General features: G+C 40.7%; 1 protein-coding gene across 1 annotated transcript in view; it reads left to right on the forward strand.

Moving 5' to 3' along the window:
- Nucleotides 1-1,085: 1,085 nt before the first annotated feature.
- Nucleotides 1,086-23,329, forward strand: part of LOC138782606 (uncharacterized) — a 47,958-nt gene continuing 25,714 nt past the window's right edge. The window contains exons 1-11 of the mRNA XM_069956816.1: nucleotides 1,086-1,209; nucleotides 1,484-1,563; nucleotides 1,956-2,015; nucleotides 10,043-10,099; nucleotides 10,546-10,593; nucleotides 12,052-12,117; nucleotides 13,188-13,235; nucleotides 13,635-13,679; nucleotides 14,944-14,991; nucleotides 18,100-18,144; nucleotides 19,568-19,615. Of these exons, the coding sequence (XP_069812917.1) occupies nucleotides 1,125-1,209; nucleotides 1,484-1,563; nucleotides 1,956-2,015; nucleotides 10,043-10,099; nucleotides 10,546-10,593; nucleotides 12,052-12,117; nucleotides 13,188-13,235; nucleotides 13,635-13,679; nucleotides 14,944-14,991; nucleotides 18,100-18,144; nucleotides 19,568-19,615 (630 nt within the window). The 5' untranslated portion in view covers nucleotides 1,086-1,124. The remainder of the gene's footprint in view (nucleotides 1,210-1,483; nucleotides 1,564-1,955; nucleotides 2,016-10,042; nucleotides 10,100-10,545; nucleotides 10,594-12,051; nucleotides 12,118-13,187; nucleotides 13,236-13,634; nucleotides 13,680-14,943; nucleotides 14,992-18,099; nucleotides 18,145-19,567; nucleotides 19,616-23,329) is intronic.

The raw sequence follows: 23,329 nt of genomic DNA on the forward strand, positions 1-23,329 counted from the left end.
TTCCGATCACAGCTCAAGTTCAATATCTTAAAGTAGAAGTCCAGGCACAGACTTTTTTTCTAAAATAGGTGGAGATGGCTGAACATAAAAACAAGTACCTCTTTGGCTCCATCACTTGGGTCTGTTGTCCTCCGCTCTGGTTCCCGGTCCAGAACTGCTTCTAGATCTAAGTGGGGACATGGGACATGACATGTCAGGCCCAATCAGACAGTCGGCCATAGCAGGGCCCCACCTCAGCTGCTGACTGACTGAGCGGCCTAACACATCACATCCCAGGTCCCCACTCAGACCTAGAAGTGACTGGGAATGGGAAACCGGAGCAGAGGACAGCGGACCCCTGCACTGAAGCCGGAGAGAGGTAAGTGTATGTTATGTTCAGCCACCTCCTCCCCAGCTGTTTTGAAAAATAAAAGTTTGTGCCCAGACTTTTCCTTCAATAAGCTGTGGTAAAATGAAACATGAGCTGTGGTTGGTTGCTGTGAGAAGTACCATAAAATTTTCAGGCTATTTGATAAATCCAGACCACATATGTGCAAATTAAGAAAATGTCTGTGGCTGCACAAAATTTAGCTACTTTTGCAGAGCAAAAAAATAGTCTATATAATTGATAAATCTCCCTCATGGAGTATATTTAATTATGTAAATTACATTTATTCCTATGAAAACTACTGTACAAAATTATTTTAACGCCAAGCTGGTGAGTGTATAATACTTCAGCCACAAAAGGTGGAAAACTCACATAGTTCTGTATTTATTTATTTTTGTATTATTCAAAATTCAATTGTTTAAAATTATTTACACATCATAATGCTACACAATCCATATCAGATAACCCACTCCCTGGAACAGTAAACCATTCTTTACAATTAACACTAAACATAGTCACCTTTGAAGATGATAATTGACATTGAAGCTTCCTTAGCTAATATATGATGACATAGTCACTGGCAAATCAGCATTGTTTACTCAAATGCTGCCAACAGTCAATATTTGAACTTATGATCTACGTGCATCCTCTCAAGTGTCACTTGGAAGTATAAATTGAATGAACAGTTTCCTCCATGTCATATCTAGCTTAAACTGACTCAAAAGACTGTCCAGATTTTTTGACCCATTTGTTCATAATGAAAATCACTGTTGCGTTTTTAGTGTTTGCTGTAAGCAGCTGCAGTGGACTTGGTGGTCTTGGAGTTGGTAATCTTCCTGTAGGTAATGTTGACAGAGATGGTAATCTTCTTTTAGGTAATCTTCATGGAGCTGTTGCTGTTCCTTTAGGTGATCTTGGTGGAATTGCTGATTTTTTTGGAAGTGATCTTGGTGGAGTTGTTCATCTTTCTGGATATGTTCTTAGAGAGGTTAAAACCAGCACTCTAGTCAGTAAAGTAGATGTAAATGCAGTTGGAAAGCTTATTACACTAAAATCCTGTAGAACTATATTGGAGGTCATGTCTTTATTTGGTTATTTGCTCTGTTTTTATTGCAGCTGTTCCAGCCGTTCCAGCTCTTCCAGATGTTCCAGCTCTTCCAGATCTTTTAAATACCTGTCTAATCAATCTCCTGCAGGTTTTATATCTATATTTTTATTCATTTGTTTTCACATGGGAAATGCTTTCAAGGTTGTTATCGTCTATTACATATTAGTGTTCATCTCACTACTGTGTTTCTCCATAAGTAATTATGTCAGCCATATAATCCTATATAAACAGTCAGAAGTACATGAAGAATTACAAATCCAGCAGTACTTTGAATGAATTATGTCATGTACTTTAATTTTTTTTCTATTAAATCTAAGATCATTTGTTTTATTCATGTGCATCTCCTACTGGAAATGCAGTTATAAAATTCTACAGAACTTTTTCAGATTACTTCACAGCATAATAGATGGTGTAATACTAAAAATACAAAGTCTATATTCAATTACAAAGTTTCTGCTTTTTATTTATTTTTTTAATTAGGGATCACAAGGACTTCTTTTACGACTTGCAATATTAATATGCACATACGATAATGGACTGGTAAATATCTCTACAATATATCTACATATTTATCTAATTTCTGCTCCACCCCCATTCCTCATAATCAACATAAAGGGGGGTGTTTACTATTTGTTTGCATTTTGTTTTTCATTGTGATACAGGGTGTGAATACTAGGCTAAGGGGTGTGATTAGGAAAGTGAGGGGCACATGAATTATATTCAGGGTAGAGTGACTGTGGTGCTCCTAATCGCACCCCCTAAGTCTAAGCTATAAAGTTATATCAATAATTTTTTTAGGACTGATTGAAGGTCCTCTTTAAAGGCACAATACTTGACCACTGTCGAAGTTAAAAATGTGTGTGTGTGTGTGAGTGGGGGGGGGGGTTATTTGTTTATTCTTTACCAGGGCCATGGACCATGCAGAACTCTGGTCCACTGGTTGACTGGTCCAACAAGAGTCTGGTTGTGCCCATAATGGCTGTAGGCACCTCCTGACCAACTACAAAGCTGGTGGCACCACTGCATAGATATTAGTAAAAGCGTTCAGAACATAGCTCTGTTGCCTGTGTCTGAATTTTTACTTTAATTTATTTAAAAAAAATGCTGTTATTTGGGCATGGGTAATATCAGTGATGTGGGTCCTATCGCTGGGCCCTTGCACAATAACATCTTACTGTGCTGTAAGTACAGTCCACCACAAAGAAGCACAATCAGGCATATGGCACAGTGAGACATAGTACAGTCAGATATAGCAGGGAGCCCTAGGTGCTGCTTCCTTTACACTGTTCATGGTGCAAAAAAAATGTTGTTGTTTTTTTCTGAAAACAAAAGCACAGACACAGGCCACAATCTGTAAAAAAAAAATTGTAAATAATAATAATAATAAACATTCTAACACGTATTTCTTAAATGGCACCAAAGACTGCCCTTAAATATCTTCCTTCTAGCCCCATCTTACTAAGGCCCCCTTCACACGTCCGGAAAAAACGTCCGGATTTCCTGATAGGATTTCCGGACCCATAGACTTTAATTGGTCACGGACACCCTTCCGGATTTTTCCGGAAGGGTGTCCATTCCGGAAAATAGATCCCGAAAAAATAGGACATGTCCTATTTTTGTCCGGAATTCCGGTCCGGACGCCCCCAATAGAAGTCTATGGGAGCGCCGGAATCACGGGCACTTTCCTGATGTACATCAGGAAAGTGCCCGTGATTCTGGATTACCTGCGCACCCCCCACCACCCGCATAACTCACCGGCCTGCTACCTGCTTCCTGGTGCCGCGCTGGTGTTCACCTGCTGCTGCCGTCTCCGTCTGCTCCCCCGGCCTCTTGCTTCCTGGTGCCGGGCCCGGACCCCTCACCCAGCGGCACCCCCCCCCCGGACCTCAGATTAGCAGCCCCCGTCTGGACCCCCTCGCCCAGCAGCCACCCCCCCGACCTCAGATTAGCGGCCCGGACCCCTCGCCCAGCAGCAGCCGGCAGGGCTACCCCACCTCCCTCCCCCAGACCTGAGATTAGCGGCCCCTACCCGGACCCCTCAGCCGGCAGCCCCCCCCCCTCTCCAGACCTCAGATTTGCGGGTCCCTCACTCACCAACCACCCTCTGCCCCCCGCTGGTGACACCCCGCCCGCCACCCGTGGCACCGCTGTATCCTCACCCCTGGTTCCAGATCAGAAGACCAGGAACCAGGACAGGAGAGATCACCCCTCCCCCCCTAGGAGTAAAGCTCCCATCATGACCTATCAGCAGGACATGTTGGGAGCTTTACTCCTAGGGGGGGGTTGTACTTCTGCAACCTGGATGGCCACAGGCTGCAAAAGTACAACTCCCATCATGACCTGTCAGCCGGGCATTATGGGAGTTGTAGTTCTGCAAGCTGTGACCATCCAGTTTGCAGAAATACATCTCCCTTTTTTTTTTTTCTGATCAGGAAATCCTGAAGGTTTTTCCTGATGGTTTCCTAAAGGTAAAAACTGATTACTGTCAGAAAATCCTAATACTTTCCTGATGTCATTTGAGGCCTCCTGATCAGGATTTCCTGACAGTAAAAACTGACACGGACGTGTGAATGGGGCCTAACATTGTAAAGAAGCATGTCAGCACCAGATTGCTCAAACCTGCACATATTCTCCTTTAACCCCTTCCCCCAATATGACGTCCAGGGACGTCATGAAAAGCAATGCCAGAACGCATCATGACGTCCCTGGACGTCACGCTTTTTCTGCCTCCCCCCGCTCTCCCTATCTGAGATCGGGCAGCGGGAGGAGGCTGTGTAACACAGTCTCCTACCGCTGCCACTGCCCGGAGGGGAGCCATGCTCCGCCCGGGCAGTTAACCCCATAGACGCCGCGGTCGTTGCGACCGCTGCGTCTATGGGGAGATCTGATACCTCCGGCTGATCAGGGCGGCTTGAGGAGGCTACGGACATTGCCTCCTCCTGCCACCTCTGCTGATGTCCTCCCCCAGCCTCTATCCTTCCCTCTCTGACCCCGTGCTGCTCCCCCCGCCCCAGTCCAGCTCCCTCTCCAACTCCCTCTCCGCCTCGATCCTGCTCCCTCCCCTTGCGATCCGCCCCCCCCCCCTCCCCATGCGATCCGGCCCCCTCCTCCCCATGCGATCCGGCCCCCTCCCCTCTCCATCCATGAGAGGAACGCCATTAACCCCTTCACGTCAGCAATCTGTATATATACGTTCCTATTGCACATGCCCCGTGCAGTATGAATGTATATATACGTTCCTGTTACTGATGGGGCTTTGTGATGAGAACGGGATCGCTGCAGGGATAGCGATCCTGCTCTCATCTGAGTGAAGCACCGGAGATAATGAGAATCAGCTGCGATCCCGCAGCTGACACCCATTAACCCCTTAGTGACCGCCGAAACTGCGGTCACTAACGGACCGGTGCCGTCGCTGCATTTCATCTCCCCCCACTGTGAATCCACGGTGGGGGGAGATGAAATAAGTAAAATCAGACCCCAGATCAGCCCCCCTAGTGCCCCGATCACTAACCCCCCCTCCACGCGGCGGCCATCAGATCCAAGATGGCCGCCGCCATCACTGTGAACAGACTAATGTATGTTCACAGTGATCTAAAGTAAAAATGAATGAAAGCCCCATGCTCTCCGCCACTGGAGGTAGCGGAGAGCATGGGGCAGTGATCGCTTGTACCATGTGCTCCAGGCACTTTTTATCCCCTGTCACCAATCATTCATGGTGACAGGGGATAAAAAGTGATAGTGTCCCCCCCCCACCCCAGGTTGCCTGTAATCATGCCAGATTACATGTAACCCCCCAGATTGCACGCAACCACCGCAGGTTGCCTCTGACCACCGCATGTCGCCTCTGACCACCGCACGTCGCCTCTGACCACCGCACATCACCTCTGACCACCGCACGTCGCCTCTGACCACCGCACGTCGCCTCTAACCACCGCAAGTCGGCTTTGACCACCGCACCTCGCCTCTGACCACCGCACCTTGCCTCTGACCACCGCACCTTGCCTCTGACCACCGCACCTTGCCTCTGACCACTGCACCTTGCCTCTAACCACCCCAAATTGCCAGTGACCTCCTCCAGATTGCCCGTAACCACGCCAGATTACAGGTACCCACCTCAGATTACCTATCGGCACTTCAGTTTATCCGTAACCACCCCAGATTGTCTGTAACCACCCCAGATTGTCTGTAACCACCCCAGATTGTCCGTAACCACCCTAGATTGTCTGTAACCACCCCACGTTGCCTCTAACCACAGCAGGTTGCCTGTAACCACCCCAGATTGTCTGTAACCACAGCAGGTTGTCCGTATCCACCCCAGGTTGCCCACAACCACCCCAAGTTGCCTCTAACAACCCCAGGTTGCCTTAACCACAGCAGGTTGCCCGTGACCACCCCATGTTGATCGTATCCACCCCAGATTACCCGTAACCACCCCAGAATACCCGTAACCACCCCAGATTACCCGTAACCATCCCAGATTACCCGTAACCACCTCAGACTGTCCGTAACCACCTCCAGATTACCCAGAACCACCCCAGATTACCTGTAATCTATTTTTTGTATTTTATTTTAGTAACTGCGCTATTCTAATAACTATTACTAGCTGCGGTTTTGCTCCAGCAAATTGGAACTCCTTCCCTTCTGGGCCCTGCTGTGTGCCCATACAGTGGTTTATGCCCACATATGGGGTACCGTTGTACTCAGGAGAACCTGCGTTACAGATTTTGGGGTACATTTTTTCTCCTGTTCCTTGTGAAATTTAGAAATTTCAAACTAAACCAACATATTATTGGAAAAATTCAAGTTTTTCATTTTTACTGGCCAATTTTGAATACTTTCCTCTAATACCTGTGGGGCCAAAATGCTCATCCTACCCCAAGACGAATTCTTTGAGGGGTGTACTTTCTGAAATGGGGTGACTTTTGGGGGGAATCTATTCTGCTGACACTACAGGGGCTCTGCAAACGCACCTGGTGCTCAGAAACTTCTTCAGAAAAATCTGCACGGAAAATGCTAATTGACGCTCCTTCCTTTCTGAGTCCGGCTGTGTGCCCATACAGTGGTTGATACCCACATATGCAGTACCGTTGTACTCAGGAGAACCTGCGTTACAAATTTTGGGGTACTTTTTTTCTCTTGTTCCTCGTGAAATTGAGAAATTTCAAACTAAAGCAACATATTATTGAAAAAATTAGAGTTTTTAATTTTTACTGTCTACTTTTGAATACTTTCCTCTAATACCTGTGGGGTCAAAAAGCTCATCCTACCCCAACATGAATTCTTTGAGGGGTACACTTTCCAAAATGGGGTGACTTATGGCGAGATTTTACTCCGCTGGCACTGCAGGGGCACTGCAAACGCACCTGGCGCTCAGAAACTTCTTCAGCAAAATCTGCATTGAAAAAGCTAATTGGCGCTCCTTTCCTTATGAGCCCCGCTGTGTGCCCATACAGTGGTTTATGCCCACATATGAGGTACCTTTTTACTCAGGAGAACCTGCGTTACAGATTTTGGGGTACTTTTTTTCTCTTGTTCCTCGTGAAATTGAGAAATTTCAAACTAAACGAACATATTATTAGAAACATTTGAGTTTTTCATTTTTACTGTCTAATTTTGAATACTTTCCTCTAACAACTGTGGGGTCAAAATGCTCATCCTACCCCAAGATGAATTCTTTGAGGGGTGCACTTTCCAAAATGGGGTGACTTATGGGGGTTTTTCTCTCTGCTGACACTACAGGGGCACTGCAAATGCACCTGGTGCTCGGAAACTTCTTCAGCAAAATCTGCAATGGAAAAGCTAATTGGCGCTCCCTTCCTTCTGAGCCCCGCTGTGTGCCCATACAGTGGTTTACGCCCACATATGGGGTACCGTAGTACTCAAGAGAACCTGCGTTACAAATTTTGGGGTGCTTTTTCTCTTATGTTCCTTTTGAAAATGAGAAACTTTAATCTAAATATATATATTATTGGAAAATTGAAATTTTTAAATTTTTTTTACGGCCTAATGGTGAATACTTTCCTCCAGCCCCTCTAGGGTTAAAATGCTCATTATACCCCTAGATTAATTCTTTAAGGTGTGTAGTTTCCAAAATGAGGTCACTTATGGGGGTTTCCAGTATACAAACCTCCTAAATCAACGTAAAAAAAAAACTGGTCCCTAAAAAAATCATTTTTGGGAAACTTTCACGAAAATGTGGTAATTTGCTGATAAATTTCTAAGCCCCGTAACACCCTAAAAAAGTAAAATAGGTTTGTGAAATGAAGCCAGAATAAGGAGGACATATCGGTAATGTGACATAGTAACTAATTTATGTGATACGACTTTCTTTTTTTAGAAGCAGAGAATTTCAAAGTTCATAAAATGCTAATTTTTTCAATTTTTCATGATATTTTGATGTTTTTCACAAAAAACACAAAGTAGTGACCAAATTTTGCCACTACTATAAAGTGTCATTTGTGACAAAAAAACAATCTCAGAATCACTAGCATACGTTAAAGCATCACTGAGCTATAAGCGCATAAAGTGAGACAGGTCAGATTTTGAAAAATGAGCCTGGTCTTTTAGGTGCAAATAGGCTTCGTCTTGAAGGGGTTAAGCTACCAGTTCAACCTCCTTACAGGTCTTGGTGTTGCAATTTCAAGGTTGAGGATTATATATTAAGAAAAAGTAATAATTTCTGAAAAATCTGAATCTTGCATTGGGCATAAATAGCCAAAACAGCCCAGGCATGAAATGATTCATATTACATTTGAGCCATCCCATGTATGTCATATTCCTCAGTGAATATCTTTGATGGGAATCCTTAAAGGGGTTGGCCACTTTATAGTAAAATAGGTCAGTACAAAGTATTAGTAAGTGTACTCAATGTATATACTGACAGCAGCTAAAATCAGACTCTCCTTCACCAGGCTGGGCTGCCCTGCTCTGTTTTGTTTCAGTCCATAATATGGCTGACATGGAGGAGCATGTGACCAGGCCCTGTCCACTGTGTCCTCCATAGACATATACAGGCTCAGTGGTGGACACTGGGGGGGCGGGGCTTGGTCACATGCTCCTCCATGTCAGCCATCTTATGGACCACCACATAGCAGGGCAGCACAGCCTGGAGGAGGGGAGCCTGATTGTAGCTCTATGAGATACACAGGGAACTGCTGTCAGTATATACAGTGAGTACACTTACTAATACTGTACACTGAGCAATTTTACTATAAAGTGGCCAACCCCTTTAATGTAGAGCAGTGTACAGCTATACTGTGGCACACATTGATAACTGGCCATAACAAAGAAGAAAAAAAAGATACTTAGATACTGTATATTTTAACTTTTTGTGGTGGACTTTTGTGTAGGAAAGGGTATAGGATTATTTTTATTACCTCATATGTGAACATAAACATAAACTGCAATGTTGCCTGGACCACAAGTCATTGGGGAAATGTAAGCCAGCTTCTCCCCCTCCATCAGCCTTGATTGATGGATCTGCTGAACAAAGCTAACAGGGCAGTAAGAACCCACTGAGCACAGCGTGAAAGTGCTGAAAGTTTATTTTAAGGGTGGAATTACAGTAGGTGCTTTTGCAACAACAACAAAAATTCCCATAATAATGCCATAGTTGGTGCATGGCCTTTTTTTGGCTCGAAAATACTGTGGCCAGATATTAGTTAGGAGTCAATATGGAAATATAAAAAGCCATGCCCACATGGCATCTTTGTGTATGGTGGTTTTTCTGGGCATTTTTGTTTGCATGCTCTGCACTTGACCTTTTTTATTTTAAGAAATAGCTGGGGGGGGGGTTCAACTATTTGGCTATGTTCACACTAGGTAAAAGTACAATGGCAACAACGGCCCTACTTTGCATGTGTGAACTAGCCTGATGTTGTTCTATGGGATCGCAGCCGGAGCATATACACATAGTATACGCTCCGGCCAGGATTCCAAGCGGCGCCGCAAAAAACTGATATGTCAAAGACCTGTCAGTTCACACAATGAAGCGAGCGGCTCTGGCCGCTTGCTTCATTGTGTGCTATGGGGGCTCTGATGCGGACGCGCGCTGATGCGCCTGCATCAGAACACTGCGGCCGGAAAGATCATCTGGCCGGTACTGCAGTACCAACCGGGATGATCTTTTCAGAGACCGGCCGCTCCGTGACCCGTCCGGGTCACGGAACAGCCGGTCTCATACACCATGTGAACATGGTGTAAATGGCTGTAAAAAAAAGCCTTGTCCATATGTATGTTGGTGTCTGTTTTCTGCCAATTCTTCACCTTATCTCTCAATAGAAGTCCTGGCATCAGATGATGCGAGAATCACAAATTAAATTAATTGTATTAAAAGATAAAACTTCACAAAAAATGCCTATATTTATATACACTAAACTGGAAAAAAATTGCAGGAGAACTGTTGTCTTTTATATTTATTCAGCATCAAAAAAGCCATGTAAAATCTGTGTTTTATGGAAGCCTAAAAAAGTTGTGCTATGTATGGGTTTTGCAATTATATTAATCTTGTATAAATGTTATTGTTTATTACAAATACGATTTCTTATAATGTTTGTATCATGTTCTAGGACACATTTAATGGTGATAATTGGAATAATTTGTATGAGGAATTAGAAGAGGTTTTGGTAAGTTTTTTTTATTTAAATGCAATGTACAATGAACGTAAAACTTATATCTGCTGAATTAAACTTGATTTTGATGTAAAAAAAATTGAGTGGTTTCTCGGGCTGGGTGCAGTATTTAAAGTAAATGATACTTACACTCATGTAACATGTATACTTATACTCTATGTACATAACTTGATGTATGCTTTGAAAAATTTATTTGAAAAACCCTTAAATAAAATCTCTTGAAACGTTAAAGTAAATGACCTGTTTCATCATGCTTATAAACATGCTAGGAAGCAAAATTAAACAACGGCCGTAGTTTCACGACTAGCCCGTAGGCTCGTAATTCTACGGCCGTAGTTTTGGTCGCAAAAGTCCGGCCGGTGAAAACAACGGCCGTTATTTTATGTAGTGTGAACATAGCCTTAATCTATAAAAAAAAAAATTAATAATTTTCTTTACAGAAAGAAGCTTTTTGTGAGGTTTCTACTGTCCTGGGCATTGGAGGACTGGTAAATGTTTCTTTTATTCAATTATAGGATAGCTTCATAGTCATTAAAAGAAATTGTAGTGGTATTTTTTTAAGGGTAACTGGGCTAGATATACAAATGCAATTGAGATTTTACATGCTTGGCATTGCCTATGGCATAGCAATGATCAGTGTGTACAATCAAACAAATGTATGTAAAAGTCCCCCAAAGGGACTTCAAAAAAAAGAAAAAGAGTAAAGGAAAAGGAAAAAAAAAGGTAAAAACACTATTACACTACCCCAAAGCCCCTCCCCCAATAAAAGTTGAAATCACCCCCCTATCCCATTATATAAATAAAACATATAAAAATAAATAAACATATAATATACCGTAGGGTGCGTAATTGTCTGATCTATTAAAATATAACAAGCGTCATTGTGAACGGCGAACGGCGTACACGAAAAGAGGGAAAAAAAGTGCGCGGATTACCGATTTAATGTTACATTATATATAAAAAAAATTATAAAAAGTGATCAAAATGTCTGATCTTCAGAAATATGGTATTAATAAAAACTAGAGATCATGGAGGAAAAAATTACACCCCACACAGCCCCATAGGTAAAAAAAATATAACCATTATAAGCGTCACAATAGGCCCATTTTATTAATAATTAATTGCCAAAAAAAAGGATTTCATAAAAAAAAAAATATATATAACATTAGAGAATCTGTGTAACCTGCATATGGTTGTGTTCGGACTGACCTTTAGAATAATGGTATCATGTTGTTTTTACCATATAGTGCATTAAGTAGACACAGGAACCCCCCAAAAGTTACCATATTGCATTCTTTTTTTACGATTTCACCAATTTATATCTTCATAAATAATTATTTTGGGGTTCCATCATACATGTTATGGTAGAATGAAAGACGCCATTACAAAGTACAACTATTCCTGTAAAAAACAAGCACTTACATGGCCTGTAGATAGAAAACTGAAAGTGCTAGAGCTCTTAGAAGGGGAGATGGGAAAAATGAAAACACTAAAATCAAAATTTGCGTGCTCCACTGGGTCATTTTGGGACTGGTCCTCAAAGGGTTAAAAAACGGTACTTCTGTTCACATAACGTTTTGCCTCTACCTTGCAGTATATGTCAGCATCCTGATGAAATGGTGATGCATGAAGAGACATTGAATTTAGTGGCCCAAACCTAGTAACTATGTTTTTGTCATTTCCTGAGTGTATAACAACGAAGCGTATAAGGGATGTTTCCTATGTTTTAGGGTCCAAGTCTAAACACTTATATGTTAAGAAATTACCAGAACCTGGTCACTAGATGACTAACTTCAAGCCACAAAATTCAATGGGGCCTGTGCCTAACTACATGGACACATCAACATTCCATTTTGACAGAATGTAGATGTATTCTGTACCCATGCAACTATTTATTTACCTTTCTGTATATGAGTCAAATGTTTTAATAGTGTGTGCAATTTTAGGATACACTTGGGACACCTACTGCCGAAACAGTTAAAGTGCTCGTTAACATCTTAAGACCAATCTTGGTAAGTTATTTTCATTATATTTATATATTTAGAGAGGTTCCTCAACCACATTCAAACACAGCTCTGCATGTTGTAAAATAATAAGAGTAGTATTACCATTCCCACTTCCCAGGTCCTACATTGATCTCTACCTTCCAGTTTCTCTTGACATGGACATGCCCAATTACAGTGAAACAGCAAGTGAGTGGTTGCAGTGTTCAGAAGTCCATGGATATATGAAATGATCCGTGTGTCTCCTTGTTCTAAAAGCTATCTAATAGTGTCAGCAGTTTTGAACCTGAATTGCAGACGACAGATTCACTTTAAGGCTATGTTCACACACTGTACTATTTTCTAAAAGAACGGCCGTTGTTTTCCATTAAAAGAATGGACATTCTTTTTATACTGTAATGTAATGCACTGAAGTCAATGGAACAACGGCCATTGTTTTTACACAATGCATTAAACAACAGCTGTTGTTTGGCACTCAGTACATTGACTTCAATACATTTCAGTATGAAAAAAATGGTCGTTGTTTTAATAGAAAACAAAGGCCGTTCTTTTAAAAAATAGTTCAATGTGTGAACATAGGTACATTCACACAAACAGGTTTGTAGCTAATTCACGCTGCAAGTTACACAGCAAATCCACTACTCTGTACCATTATAGTCTATGGTCCTTCATTCTCGCAACAGATTTTCATTTCACTGCGAGAATGTAGTGACAGCCATATTTAACTATATACCTGCCGTGCTGGTAAAAATAATAAACAGTAAATGCTTACTGCACTTCCCAGTATTCCCAGCATACTGTAACACTTGCCAGATTCCCCCACAGATTTCTGCTGATCTCACAGGACATGGTGTGATCAGCTTATAAGCAAGGGAGCATTCTAAAAAATATTAGACAAAGTAGACAAATAATCTGCTGGCTGTACTCACATGTGGTAATTCAACACATTTTACCACAATTTTGACCACATTACTACTTACGGTAGCTTATCCTGTCAGCCTAAAAAGTTTTCCTCACTATCAAACTGAAGAGGTTTTACTATTTCATGCTTATCTAATACCCTTTTTTTTAATATGTAGGAAACTTCTGGACTTGACAAAGCAGTTTTTGAAATAGCATGTCAACTGGTATGAACCTGGCATTATTTCTCTATATTATTTTACTATCTAAATGTATGTGGGTAAATAAAGCTCATAACAGTATTTATTGTAGACAAAAACACAATATATATAACAAAGGTAAAATGTGTATGAATTTTTATAATTTGGAAAAAAACTCCAGGTGACAAAACCTAACATTATGGGAGTACATCATCTATTTAGCAACATAATTAGCTTTGTGTTTATGTTGATATCACATTAGGTACGGAAGACAAATGAGGTAAGGGAATAAATAATCAGATAGATAGTGGAACCAACGTTGAAAAAGCGTGTTGCAATAGACAATTCTTGTGATATGATAACTTTATGCTTAGTAAAAGATACAAGGATGCAAGTAATCATTGTCAAATCCTTTTTATTTTCCAGACAAAAAACGCTCTTGCTCCCAATTGCTTGCCTATGCTTGTAGGGGTACGTATGACATTTTAGCATTTGTTCTGAATAAATAAAGCCTAAAAAATAAGCCAATCTAAAATGGCAAACACCAAAAATTGTATCACTTTTTGGTAAATGAATAGCTTTGATTTTGCTTTGTATTTTCTAGGTATGAGAAAAAGTTATTACTTAGAATAGCTTACAAAATTAGCAAACATGCACAAATATTCCTTCTTTTGTTAAATTATCCTACTCTGTAGTTTTTCAATTGACATGAATAAGATTTTACTAATTGTAAATGAAATTTAGGGCGTTTTATTAGAAAAAAAAATCCAGAGCTTCTCCTCAATAGGCACTGTCATTTCGGCAAATTTTACATAGCTCAAGCAAATATAACAGACAAAAATTCTTTCTCCCCCTGTTATCATGAATCTACTTTTCCCACTTTCATGCGAAACTGTCCTCCACTGTCAAAATCAGCTCAGCAGCGACTTTTGTTTACTAATTATGACTTTTTCTTGTTTCTTGAATCTTATTCTTGAGCTAGCTAAAGGGCTATAGAGAGGGAGGAGGGTGGAGGAAGATGTAAGGGGAAGTAAAGAGACAGATAAAAGACAACTCGCAGAGCTAAACTCTATTAATAAATGGCATATGCAAAAAAAAATTTAAAAATGGCCAGATATAGTGCAGCTCCTTTAAAACACACAAGACTGCTTATCCTCAAAATTTACGTGAAACGATAGCTACGTTTTGAAGAAAATAAATAAAGGTGGTAACAATAACAATAAGTAAAGCAAACAACAATGAACAAGAACAATCTAATGATCATAGCTAGCTATTTCTAATATTTCCAAAGGTCTTTTCCTGAACACTAAACCTCCTGAAAACTAACCTCCCCTTCTCCATGCACCAACACTGCTTATAGCAGGTGAAAAGTTGACTCATTGATGCTCTAGGAAGAAGAAATAGAGCAGACATTTAGCATAGTGATAAGCTGATCTTGAGTTTAACTGTTATGCTAGGCTATGTATGCTAGGCTATGTATGCATATTTATGGACCTTATTTTGAGGTGAAAAACATCCATTTTAACATCCAAAAAAGGATTTTTTTCCCCAATGAAATTGCATTAAACTCCTATGTACTGTATTACAACATACAATGGCCCTACTATGACACAAAGTATTTTAGTAAAGTGTTCAGCAAAAATTATTCTTACATTTACTAGTAATTTAACAGAGACAAGAATGGAAATTTACATACCTACAAACCAGCAGGTAAAATGTCTTATTTTATTTCTAGGTAGAAGTACCAAAACTTATTGTTGACTTGGTGATACAGGCATGCCCGGTAAGGAAACCTAAAATTTGAAAAGAGAACCAGCAGTATATTTTTTTCAATAAAACATTTTTTTTTTTTGGCTAAAAATACAATGGCAATTACTCTGAATATCGCCTTACTGTGGAGTTGTAATGAATGGCTATTGTGGAATTTACACTAAAAAAAGATATTAATAAAATTGAACCACAACCACAGACGGCTTTAAAAATGGTGGAGGGTGTGAGGCATAAAAAATATCAGGAAAGACTTAAGGATTTTAGCATGAATCTGTATAGTCTGGAGAAAAGAAGGGAAAACCCTTGGATGTGGTTTTGACATTAAAGGGGTCATCTGGTGCTTACTAGAGATGAGCGAGTAGTGAAATATTCGACTTTAGAGAATTTGAATCGAATAGGCACCGATATTCGAGTACTCAATCCCATTATAGTCTATGGGAAAAAAATTTGCGGCACTTGGAAATCAAAATTTGACCACTTGGAGGTCACCAAGTCCCTCATAAAACATCCCTAAACAATGCAAACACCTCCGGAATGACACTGGGACATTAGGAGGAGCATGCCTGGGTACACCTAACCCCCCAAAATCGCAGTATAATGCCACTTTACGCAGTTGCAAAGGAAAAATATTTGCGTACGCTTTACCGACATTTATGGCAATGTTCACACATTTCGTTCGTATTTCTTGCAGTGTTACATACATGATTCCAATGTGAGTCCGCAGAGCGTCATGTTATTTGCGCGTATCACGCGTAAAGTTGTACGAACGTTACTGCAACAGTATGTATGATGTGCCTTTTTCTGGGCTACTGGAACAGTATATATCAGGTGCCCTTAGTGGACTACTGAAACAATATGTATAACGTGCCCTTAGTGATGTTAAACCGGGACACTATAAGTCACTTGTACACATAGGGTACTGGAATGAATACACCTGCTGATGCTGATGCTGTTATATCATCTATTTCTTAGCACTGAGAAGTGCTTTTGATTCAGAGATTACTTTTTCGCTGGATCTTTGCCCTGAAAAGGACTTTTGGGTTCTGTAGTAAGCCTGCCTAACCAAAACGCTATTAAAACCTACAGTATCTCTCCCTGCTCCAAGATCTTTCCCTGGCTAGGTTGAAAGCTCATCTGCGGTTGAGAGGCGGGAGCCAAGTATTTAAGATTCGAAGTCATGTGGTTCCGCTATCCAATGAGGGTGCACCCCGTTTTCGCGCTGCGTGCGTATTCCCAGGGTCCCTCACGGTCTCCCTGCATGGTCATTGGATTAAAAAAAGCGCCAACTGCGATGGGAGGGCTTTTGAATGTTTCTTGCGTATTAGCCTCACTACTCAATTGAATTCGAATCTGTCAAATACCGCAATATTCGATCGAATACCTACTCGATCGAATCGTATTTGCTCATCTCTAGTGCTGTAACCTAAAAAGGACTACTAGTAACTAGTCCATATACATCAAACAATATATAAATCCTACAACCAAAAAAGATGCTGGACAATATTCTTAAAGAGGACCTGTCACCCCCCGTGCCGGGGTGACAGGCTCCCGACCCCCCGTTAGATCCCCCTATACTTACGTGATCCCGCCGGGTCCCGCTTCCTGAGCCGGCCGGGTCCCGGACATATCAGCTCCCGAAGCCCGGCGCGCGTGCTGAGAGATGAGTCCGATGCCCTTAGAGAATGACGGAGCATCGGACTCCCCATTCATTCTCTATGGGCGTCTGACTCTGCTGTCAGCCCGCGCACCGGGCTTCGGGAGCTGATATCTCCGGGACCCTGCCGGCTCAGGGAGCGGGACCCGGCGGGATCACGTAAGTATAGGGGGGTCTAACAGGGGGTCGGGAGCCTGTCACCCCGGCATGGGGGGTGACAGGTGTCCTTTAAATTATTAAATCAAATCAAAGCTTTATTGTTACATACGAAAAACATGTTTTAAAACCATGCTAAAAAAAGGTGGAAGCATAAAATGATACAGTACATACATTGGATGACTTACAAGGCAAAAAATAGATGAATAATGTATGCTCTATATACTAAATTAAGTTGATGGTATATCACTCAGTCCCAGGAAGTATAAAAGTGCACGAAATGCAAGTAAACAAGGAACTCCAACGGTGTTTAAATAAGTTAAATATCTAGATGTATATACTGCAAGTGCAAGTTTAGAACAAAGTAATATAAACAAAGTAAGGTAACAAAAAGATGTGTAAAAAATAAATACAAAGAGGAGTATACTTGAACCTCCGGGTATGAATGTATTCTGCCTGGTAAGACCACTCACCCAACGTTGCGTTTCTCTATACAAGCTTTGTCAAGGTTGACCCACCTTTTAGTATGGTTTTAAAACATGTTTTTTGTATATAACAATAAAGCTTTGATTTGATTTAATAATTTAAGAATATTGTCCAGCATCTTTTTTGGTTGTAGGATTTATATTCATCTCTAGTGCTGACATATTTTTAACATGTTTCTGCCAAGACAATATAACAAACATGTTATGCTTGCCTCTCCACACTCCCCTGGTGTCCCAATGCGGTCTCTGGTGTCCCCCGCTGTCTGCAGCGGCCATTACTTCTGAGACAAGCTCATCTTGAGAGTGACAGCCCGCTTAGCCTATCACTGACTGAGACGAGACAGCACCACGGCCAATGATTGGCTGAGTGGACTGTTACTCCTGAGGCAGTCCGCAGGGGGCATCAGCAACCAAATCAGGGCACCAGGGGAGCTTGGAGAGGTCAGCATAACATGTTTGGTATGCTTTCTTTTATGGTAGCAACATGTTAAAAAATGTGCTAGTGCCAGATAACCCCTATAAGCTCCATTCACTTCAATAAACTAAGTTACAAAACCCCACCTAAATTGAAGACAAAAGTCCTGCTGTTTCTGGAAGAAAGCAGCCATGTTTTTCTAAGCCTGGATAACCTATTTAAGAAGTGCATAACGGCTGCTGCCCCAGCACTTTGAAATCTACAGTTTCAAGCCTGGTATTAATCTATACTAAATCACTCCCATAATCTCATGCCCCTGTGGATGTTTGTCTTCCATAATACATAAAGCAACTAACAACATTATTTCTGAATGCTTTAAGTGTATTGAATAATGAAAGTTTTATCTGATAGGGAATAAACAAACAAGCAGCTGTGGACGATATTGGGGACATTGTGGTAAGATTGTTTTCTTCTAAATATATTAAATATAAAATAATAGGGGAGACGCTGACATGGGTGAGTGGTGATTTGATTACGGGCTCACAGGGTTTATGGTTCTCTTGGGTGGAAGTTAGGAGATAGTCCCCATTGTGGGAAGCTTGTACTTGGTCTTATCCCATCCCCCTGTGTAAACCTATGTTTACACTGCACTGAGCACTTTCAGGAGCAGTTGCCTGTTTGAGCCTATGCTACCCATCTCACTGTGTCAGTTTATCTGGATTGTCATGAAACACCATGTAATGTAGTTTTTTATATTTTTTATCATGAGCAGTGTTATTGATTAATAAAGATTTTTTGTCATTATATTTGGTCCCTTTTTTTGTATACATTGTATTATTATATTCTCTGTAGAATTTAGCAGAACATTTTATCACCAAAATGATGTATTCTGAAGTCATCTTTTACATGATTCCTTTAGGGTGAGCTCACATCTGTATTAATGATTTCCATTGGTCTAGTGCGGTCAGGCACCGAATTAGGCCATGTTCCCACAACATCTTTTTGTAGGTGAAAAACACCTAATCATAAATGGCAGCCATCATTACCAAAAACTTATTTTTTACCTAAAAAAGACATTGTGGGAACTAAGCTATAAACATGTCACAGTGTTTTCAGTGGGACACACAAGGTCTCATTTTTATTATCTGTTTAATTCAGATCCATTTATTAACATGAATAGATGTATAATAAAAGGGGGCTGAAACACAGAGGTGTAATCCTTACTTTTCCATGAATTTAAAAAACAATTATAAACATTGGTGTATTTTTGTGACAAGTTTAGCATTTTATTTTTAAATCCTATTGTAAAGCTGGAGAAAGAACACAAGCAATGCCAAAACCAGGCATAACCCTTATGTTTTCATGATGATGCTGGGAGCTCTAAAACTGTGTAAAGCACATTGTCCATAATTGCACACTGTGCACAGAGGGTGTAAATAAGGCCTTAGTGTTGAAACGTGCTAAATTATCCCATCTATTAAAATATAACAATATTGTTCCCGCACGGTGAAGCGTGTAAATGAAAAGGAAAAAAAAACACCATGAATGCGGATTTTTAAAAAATATATATTAGAAAAAATTAATAAACTAAATTTATTTCTTACACCAATATGATACCAATAAAAACTAGCGTTCATGGTGCAAAAAATGACACCCCAACCAGCCCTGTAGGTGGAAATATAAAAGCGCTATGGCTCTTAGAAGGCGGGGAGGAGCGTTGCATTAATTTGACCTGGACAGCCGTGCATCAATGACCTCGGTTATGACGGGGTTAATGGTCATTATCATCAATAAAAGCCGTCATTATCAAAAACGGCAGTTTTTCACCTAAAAAAGATGTTGTGAGAACTTAACCTTTAACTGCATTTTTTTTCTTTAGAAAGCACTTCCTTGTTTAGTAGTAAATACACCTCTGGACCCTGTAGGGGTAAGTTCTTCTAAAATCTTTAACCACTTAATGCTACATTATAAATATTCACAGTAATGAAAAGCAAGTGGGTATAATTATCAGTTCTGCTTCACTGTGTGACAGGTGCAGAGCTGCTGTAATGTCTATTTTTAAGGCTTTGTTCACATTATGTATAAATAGCGGCCGTTGATTGACAATGGCCGCTGTTTGACATGTTCCTGCGGACGATATTACCATATTGGCCACACAAATAGCCATTGTTCCTGCATTAGCAGCCACCAATAATTGACAAGTCAATTATTTGTGTGGCTGTAGGGAACAACAGTCCTTGTTTAATAACAGTGTGTGCACAACGGTCGTTGTTCCTATAGAGTACATTATTTTAAGGCAACAACGGACATTCTTGTTGTAAAAAATACACTGTATGAACATGGCCTAATACTTATATGCATTATAATAGACATGGGGAGGCTCAGTATCAATAATACTGTATGCAGTAGCATTTATGATGTCTAACTGTGCCAGGACCAAGCTTCTGAAACCCTGCAGTTCCTTACACAGATGGTGCCACACACTGGTGGCAGCAAAAGGGCCATGTGGCTCCTTACTGTTGCCAATAAAATTATGAAAATTACATTTTTAATATAGCTATATTACAGAGTTAAATAGCTTTATAAAAGAAATGTAAAATTATTATTATTAATAATAATAATAATAATAATAATAATAACACTGATTTATTTTGCTTTATTGACACATTTTTATTTCTCCATATGCATAGAGACACATTTTAAAATAATCAATGTGTTTGGCATTTTTTTCTGCTAACTGTGGTGTTTCATTCCCACAGAGTTCAATGGAATTTTTTGTTTGTTTGTCTCAAAAAACGCATAAAAATTCACACCTTAAGGCAATGTTCACACGTGGTAAGACACCGGCCATTCTGTGACCCGGCCGGGTCACGAAATGGCCAGTGTCTGAGAAGATCATCTAGGGCGATACTGCAGTATCGGCCGGCTGATCTTCACTGCAGTTGAATTCAGTTGCAGGCGCATTCGTGCGTGCCCGCATCCGAATTCGCCACTGCACTCAATGGAGCGTGCGCCAGGAGCCGCACGCTTAATTGTGTGCACTGCCAGGTTTTCTGCGGCCACTATTCAATGAATAGTAGCCGCTGAAAACTGACATGTCAGTTTTTTGCGTCGCTGCTAAGGGTCCCGGCCAAAGTGTATACTATGTGTATACAATCCATCCGGGATTCCTTTGGACTGCAGCATAATGTGGGTAAAGGATTAATCACGAACGTGTTGCAAATCAGCAGCAACGGCCATGATTAATAATTTACTTAAAGTGACACTGTCACCCCCTTTGAGCATTCTGACATCTCTACACAGGTTTAAAGGGTAAATTTAGCGTTTTTCATACCTTATTTCATATCATACGTCATGGTGTTTGTTCAAGTAAAAAGTGTCCTTTTATCAACTGCAGATTGTATTAAGTGGGTGTGGCCTCACGGTATTAGCGCCACTTAGCCCCGACCACAACAACACTGTTGGCCCGCCCCCTTGACGCCCATTGGTTGGCCGACATAAAGGGGGTGGGGTCTAGACCTTTCGGTCAGCCTGTTCCAGTGGGCGTCGAGGGGGCGGGGGCAACTGTGGCATTGTGGGTGGGGCTAAGTGGTGCTAATGCAGCGAGGCCTCACCCACTTAACACAATCTGCAGTTGATAAAAGATGACTTTTTACTTGAACAAGCACCATGACGTATGATATAAAACAAGTTATGAAAACGGCAAAATTTACCCTTTACACCTGTGTAGAGGTGTTAGAAAGCAAAAAGGAGGTGACAGTGTCACTTTAAGTTGTGTAAACATAGCCCTAGTCAAAAGTGCCAGACAAAATGGCAAAAAAGCAATTGCCTAAAAAAAAAAAAAAAAAAAAAAAATGCCAAAATAATTTTTTGGGGAGGCCTGAAAAATCCCACAAAAAGATGCTGTTTCTAGCGGCACCCTTAACCTCTTAAGGATGTGGCTATTTTGAGGCTTGAAAATGCAATAATTTTTTCTGTTAATTTGTAATCTTTAATTGAAGGGGTTGTCCAAAATATTTTTCTTTCAAATCAACTGGTGCCAGAAAGTTATATAGATTTGTAATTTACTTCTATTTAAAAATCTCAAGTCTTCCCATACATATTAGCTGCTGTATGTTATGCAGGAAATGTTATTTTATTTTCATTCAGACACAGACTAGTGTTCTCTGCTGACAACTCTGGCCAAGACAGGTCTCGGTTTTCTATGAATCCCCATAGAAAACCTCTCCTTCTCTGGACAGTTCCTGTCTCGGCCAGAGATGTCAGCAGAGAGCACTGTGTCAGACTGAAAATAAAACATTTCCTGCAGGACATATAGTAGCTAATAAGTATGGGAAGACGTGAGATTTTCAAATAGAAGTAAATAAAAAATATATATAACTTTCTTGTACCAGTTGATCTGAAAGAAAAAGATCTTCACTGGACAACCCCTTTAACTTTGATTTTTCAATCACTATAGCTGAATGTGCGCTTTTTTTTTTTTTTTTTTGAACAGCCAAATGTTGGTTTCTATATAATGCATTAAAAAGCTTACAGTACTACAACAGCAATTCATATTTGTCTTTTCAAGTTTTACTATTTTTCACAGTAAAGGCATATTCTGAGACCTATAACTTTGTATTTTTCCATCAGCGGAGCTTTGTGGGGGTTTAGTGTTTTTATAACATTTGCTATAAGCTTCATTAGTACCCTTTTGTGGTACGTACAACTTTATGATTGCTTTTATTCAGCTTTTTTGGAAAGCGGGACGAACAAAATATACTGTAGTCTGTTTAACTTTTTAAGTATATTTTTAGTAATTTATTTTTGAAATTGCTTGAACGTGCATATAGTTTACTGCAGTGCTTTCTCTTAGAGCCTGATATACTGTGTAGGAATTCAAGGATAGCAGACATAGGGCCTTCCTTTTCTGTATCCAAAAATTGGTACTTTATTTTATAGCTAAAGAATAGAACAGCTGCAACATAGCAGTCTAATCGAGGTCCCTGTATTCATGAAAAATGAAAAATAATCCTAAACGGTTGTGAAAAAAATTACTACGAATATGTATTGCTAATGCTATAACTTTCTAATTTACATCCATTTTATAGACAATAAACAATATAGTTCCAGATGTCACTGGGGTATGTGCTGCTTCTACATTTTTCTCATAGACTTCTTGTTCTTTTCCACATATATTGCATAATTTATTATAATAAGGGTACTCCTTTTTATTATTATGTCCATTTTATAATGATTAACTTGTAGGGTATGCAGTGCCGCTCTGCTCATTCTCAATGCCCCCTCTGCCTCCTCACAGAGAGATTGACAAGCAGGGCTCTAAAGGTGGCTGTACACCTTCAATAACCAATGGCCAAATGATCGTTTGGCCATCAGTTATCTCTCCTGTCCAGCCCATTCCTCCTCAGGGCAGAGCACTCCTGTGGTCTTTATTGGGGGGGGGGGGGGGGGGTTTAAGCCGCAGCCAGAGAGGTACTGCTGCCAAAGTATAAGGTGGTATAAAGGTATGTGAAGACCTTTACAATGATGATGATCGCACTACTTCCCAACCCCCTATGCCTCCTCCCAACGTGACTGAGAGCCCAGCTTATCGACCTTGTTGTGAGGAGAGTGCCTGTAGGTGGCAAAGCAATACAGAGTT

The sequence above is a fragment of the Dendropsophus ebraccatus genome, chromosome 1, assembly GCF_027789765.1.
Source record: "Dendropsophus ebraccatus isolate aDenEbr1 chromosome 1, aDenEbr1.pat, whole genome shotgun sequence".
Lineage (NCBI taxonomy): Eukaryota > Metazoa > Chordata > Amphibia > Anura > Hylidae > Dendropsophus > Dendropsophus ebraccatus.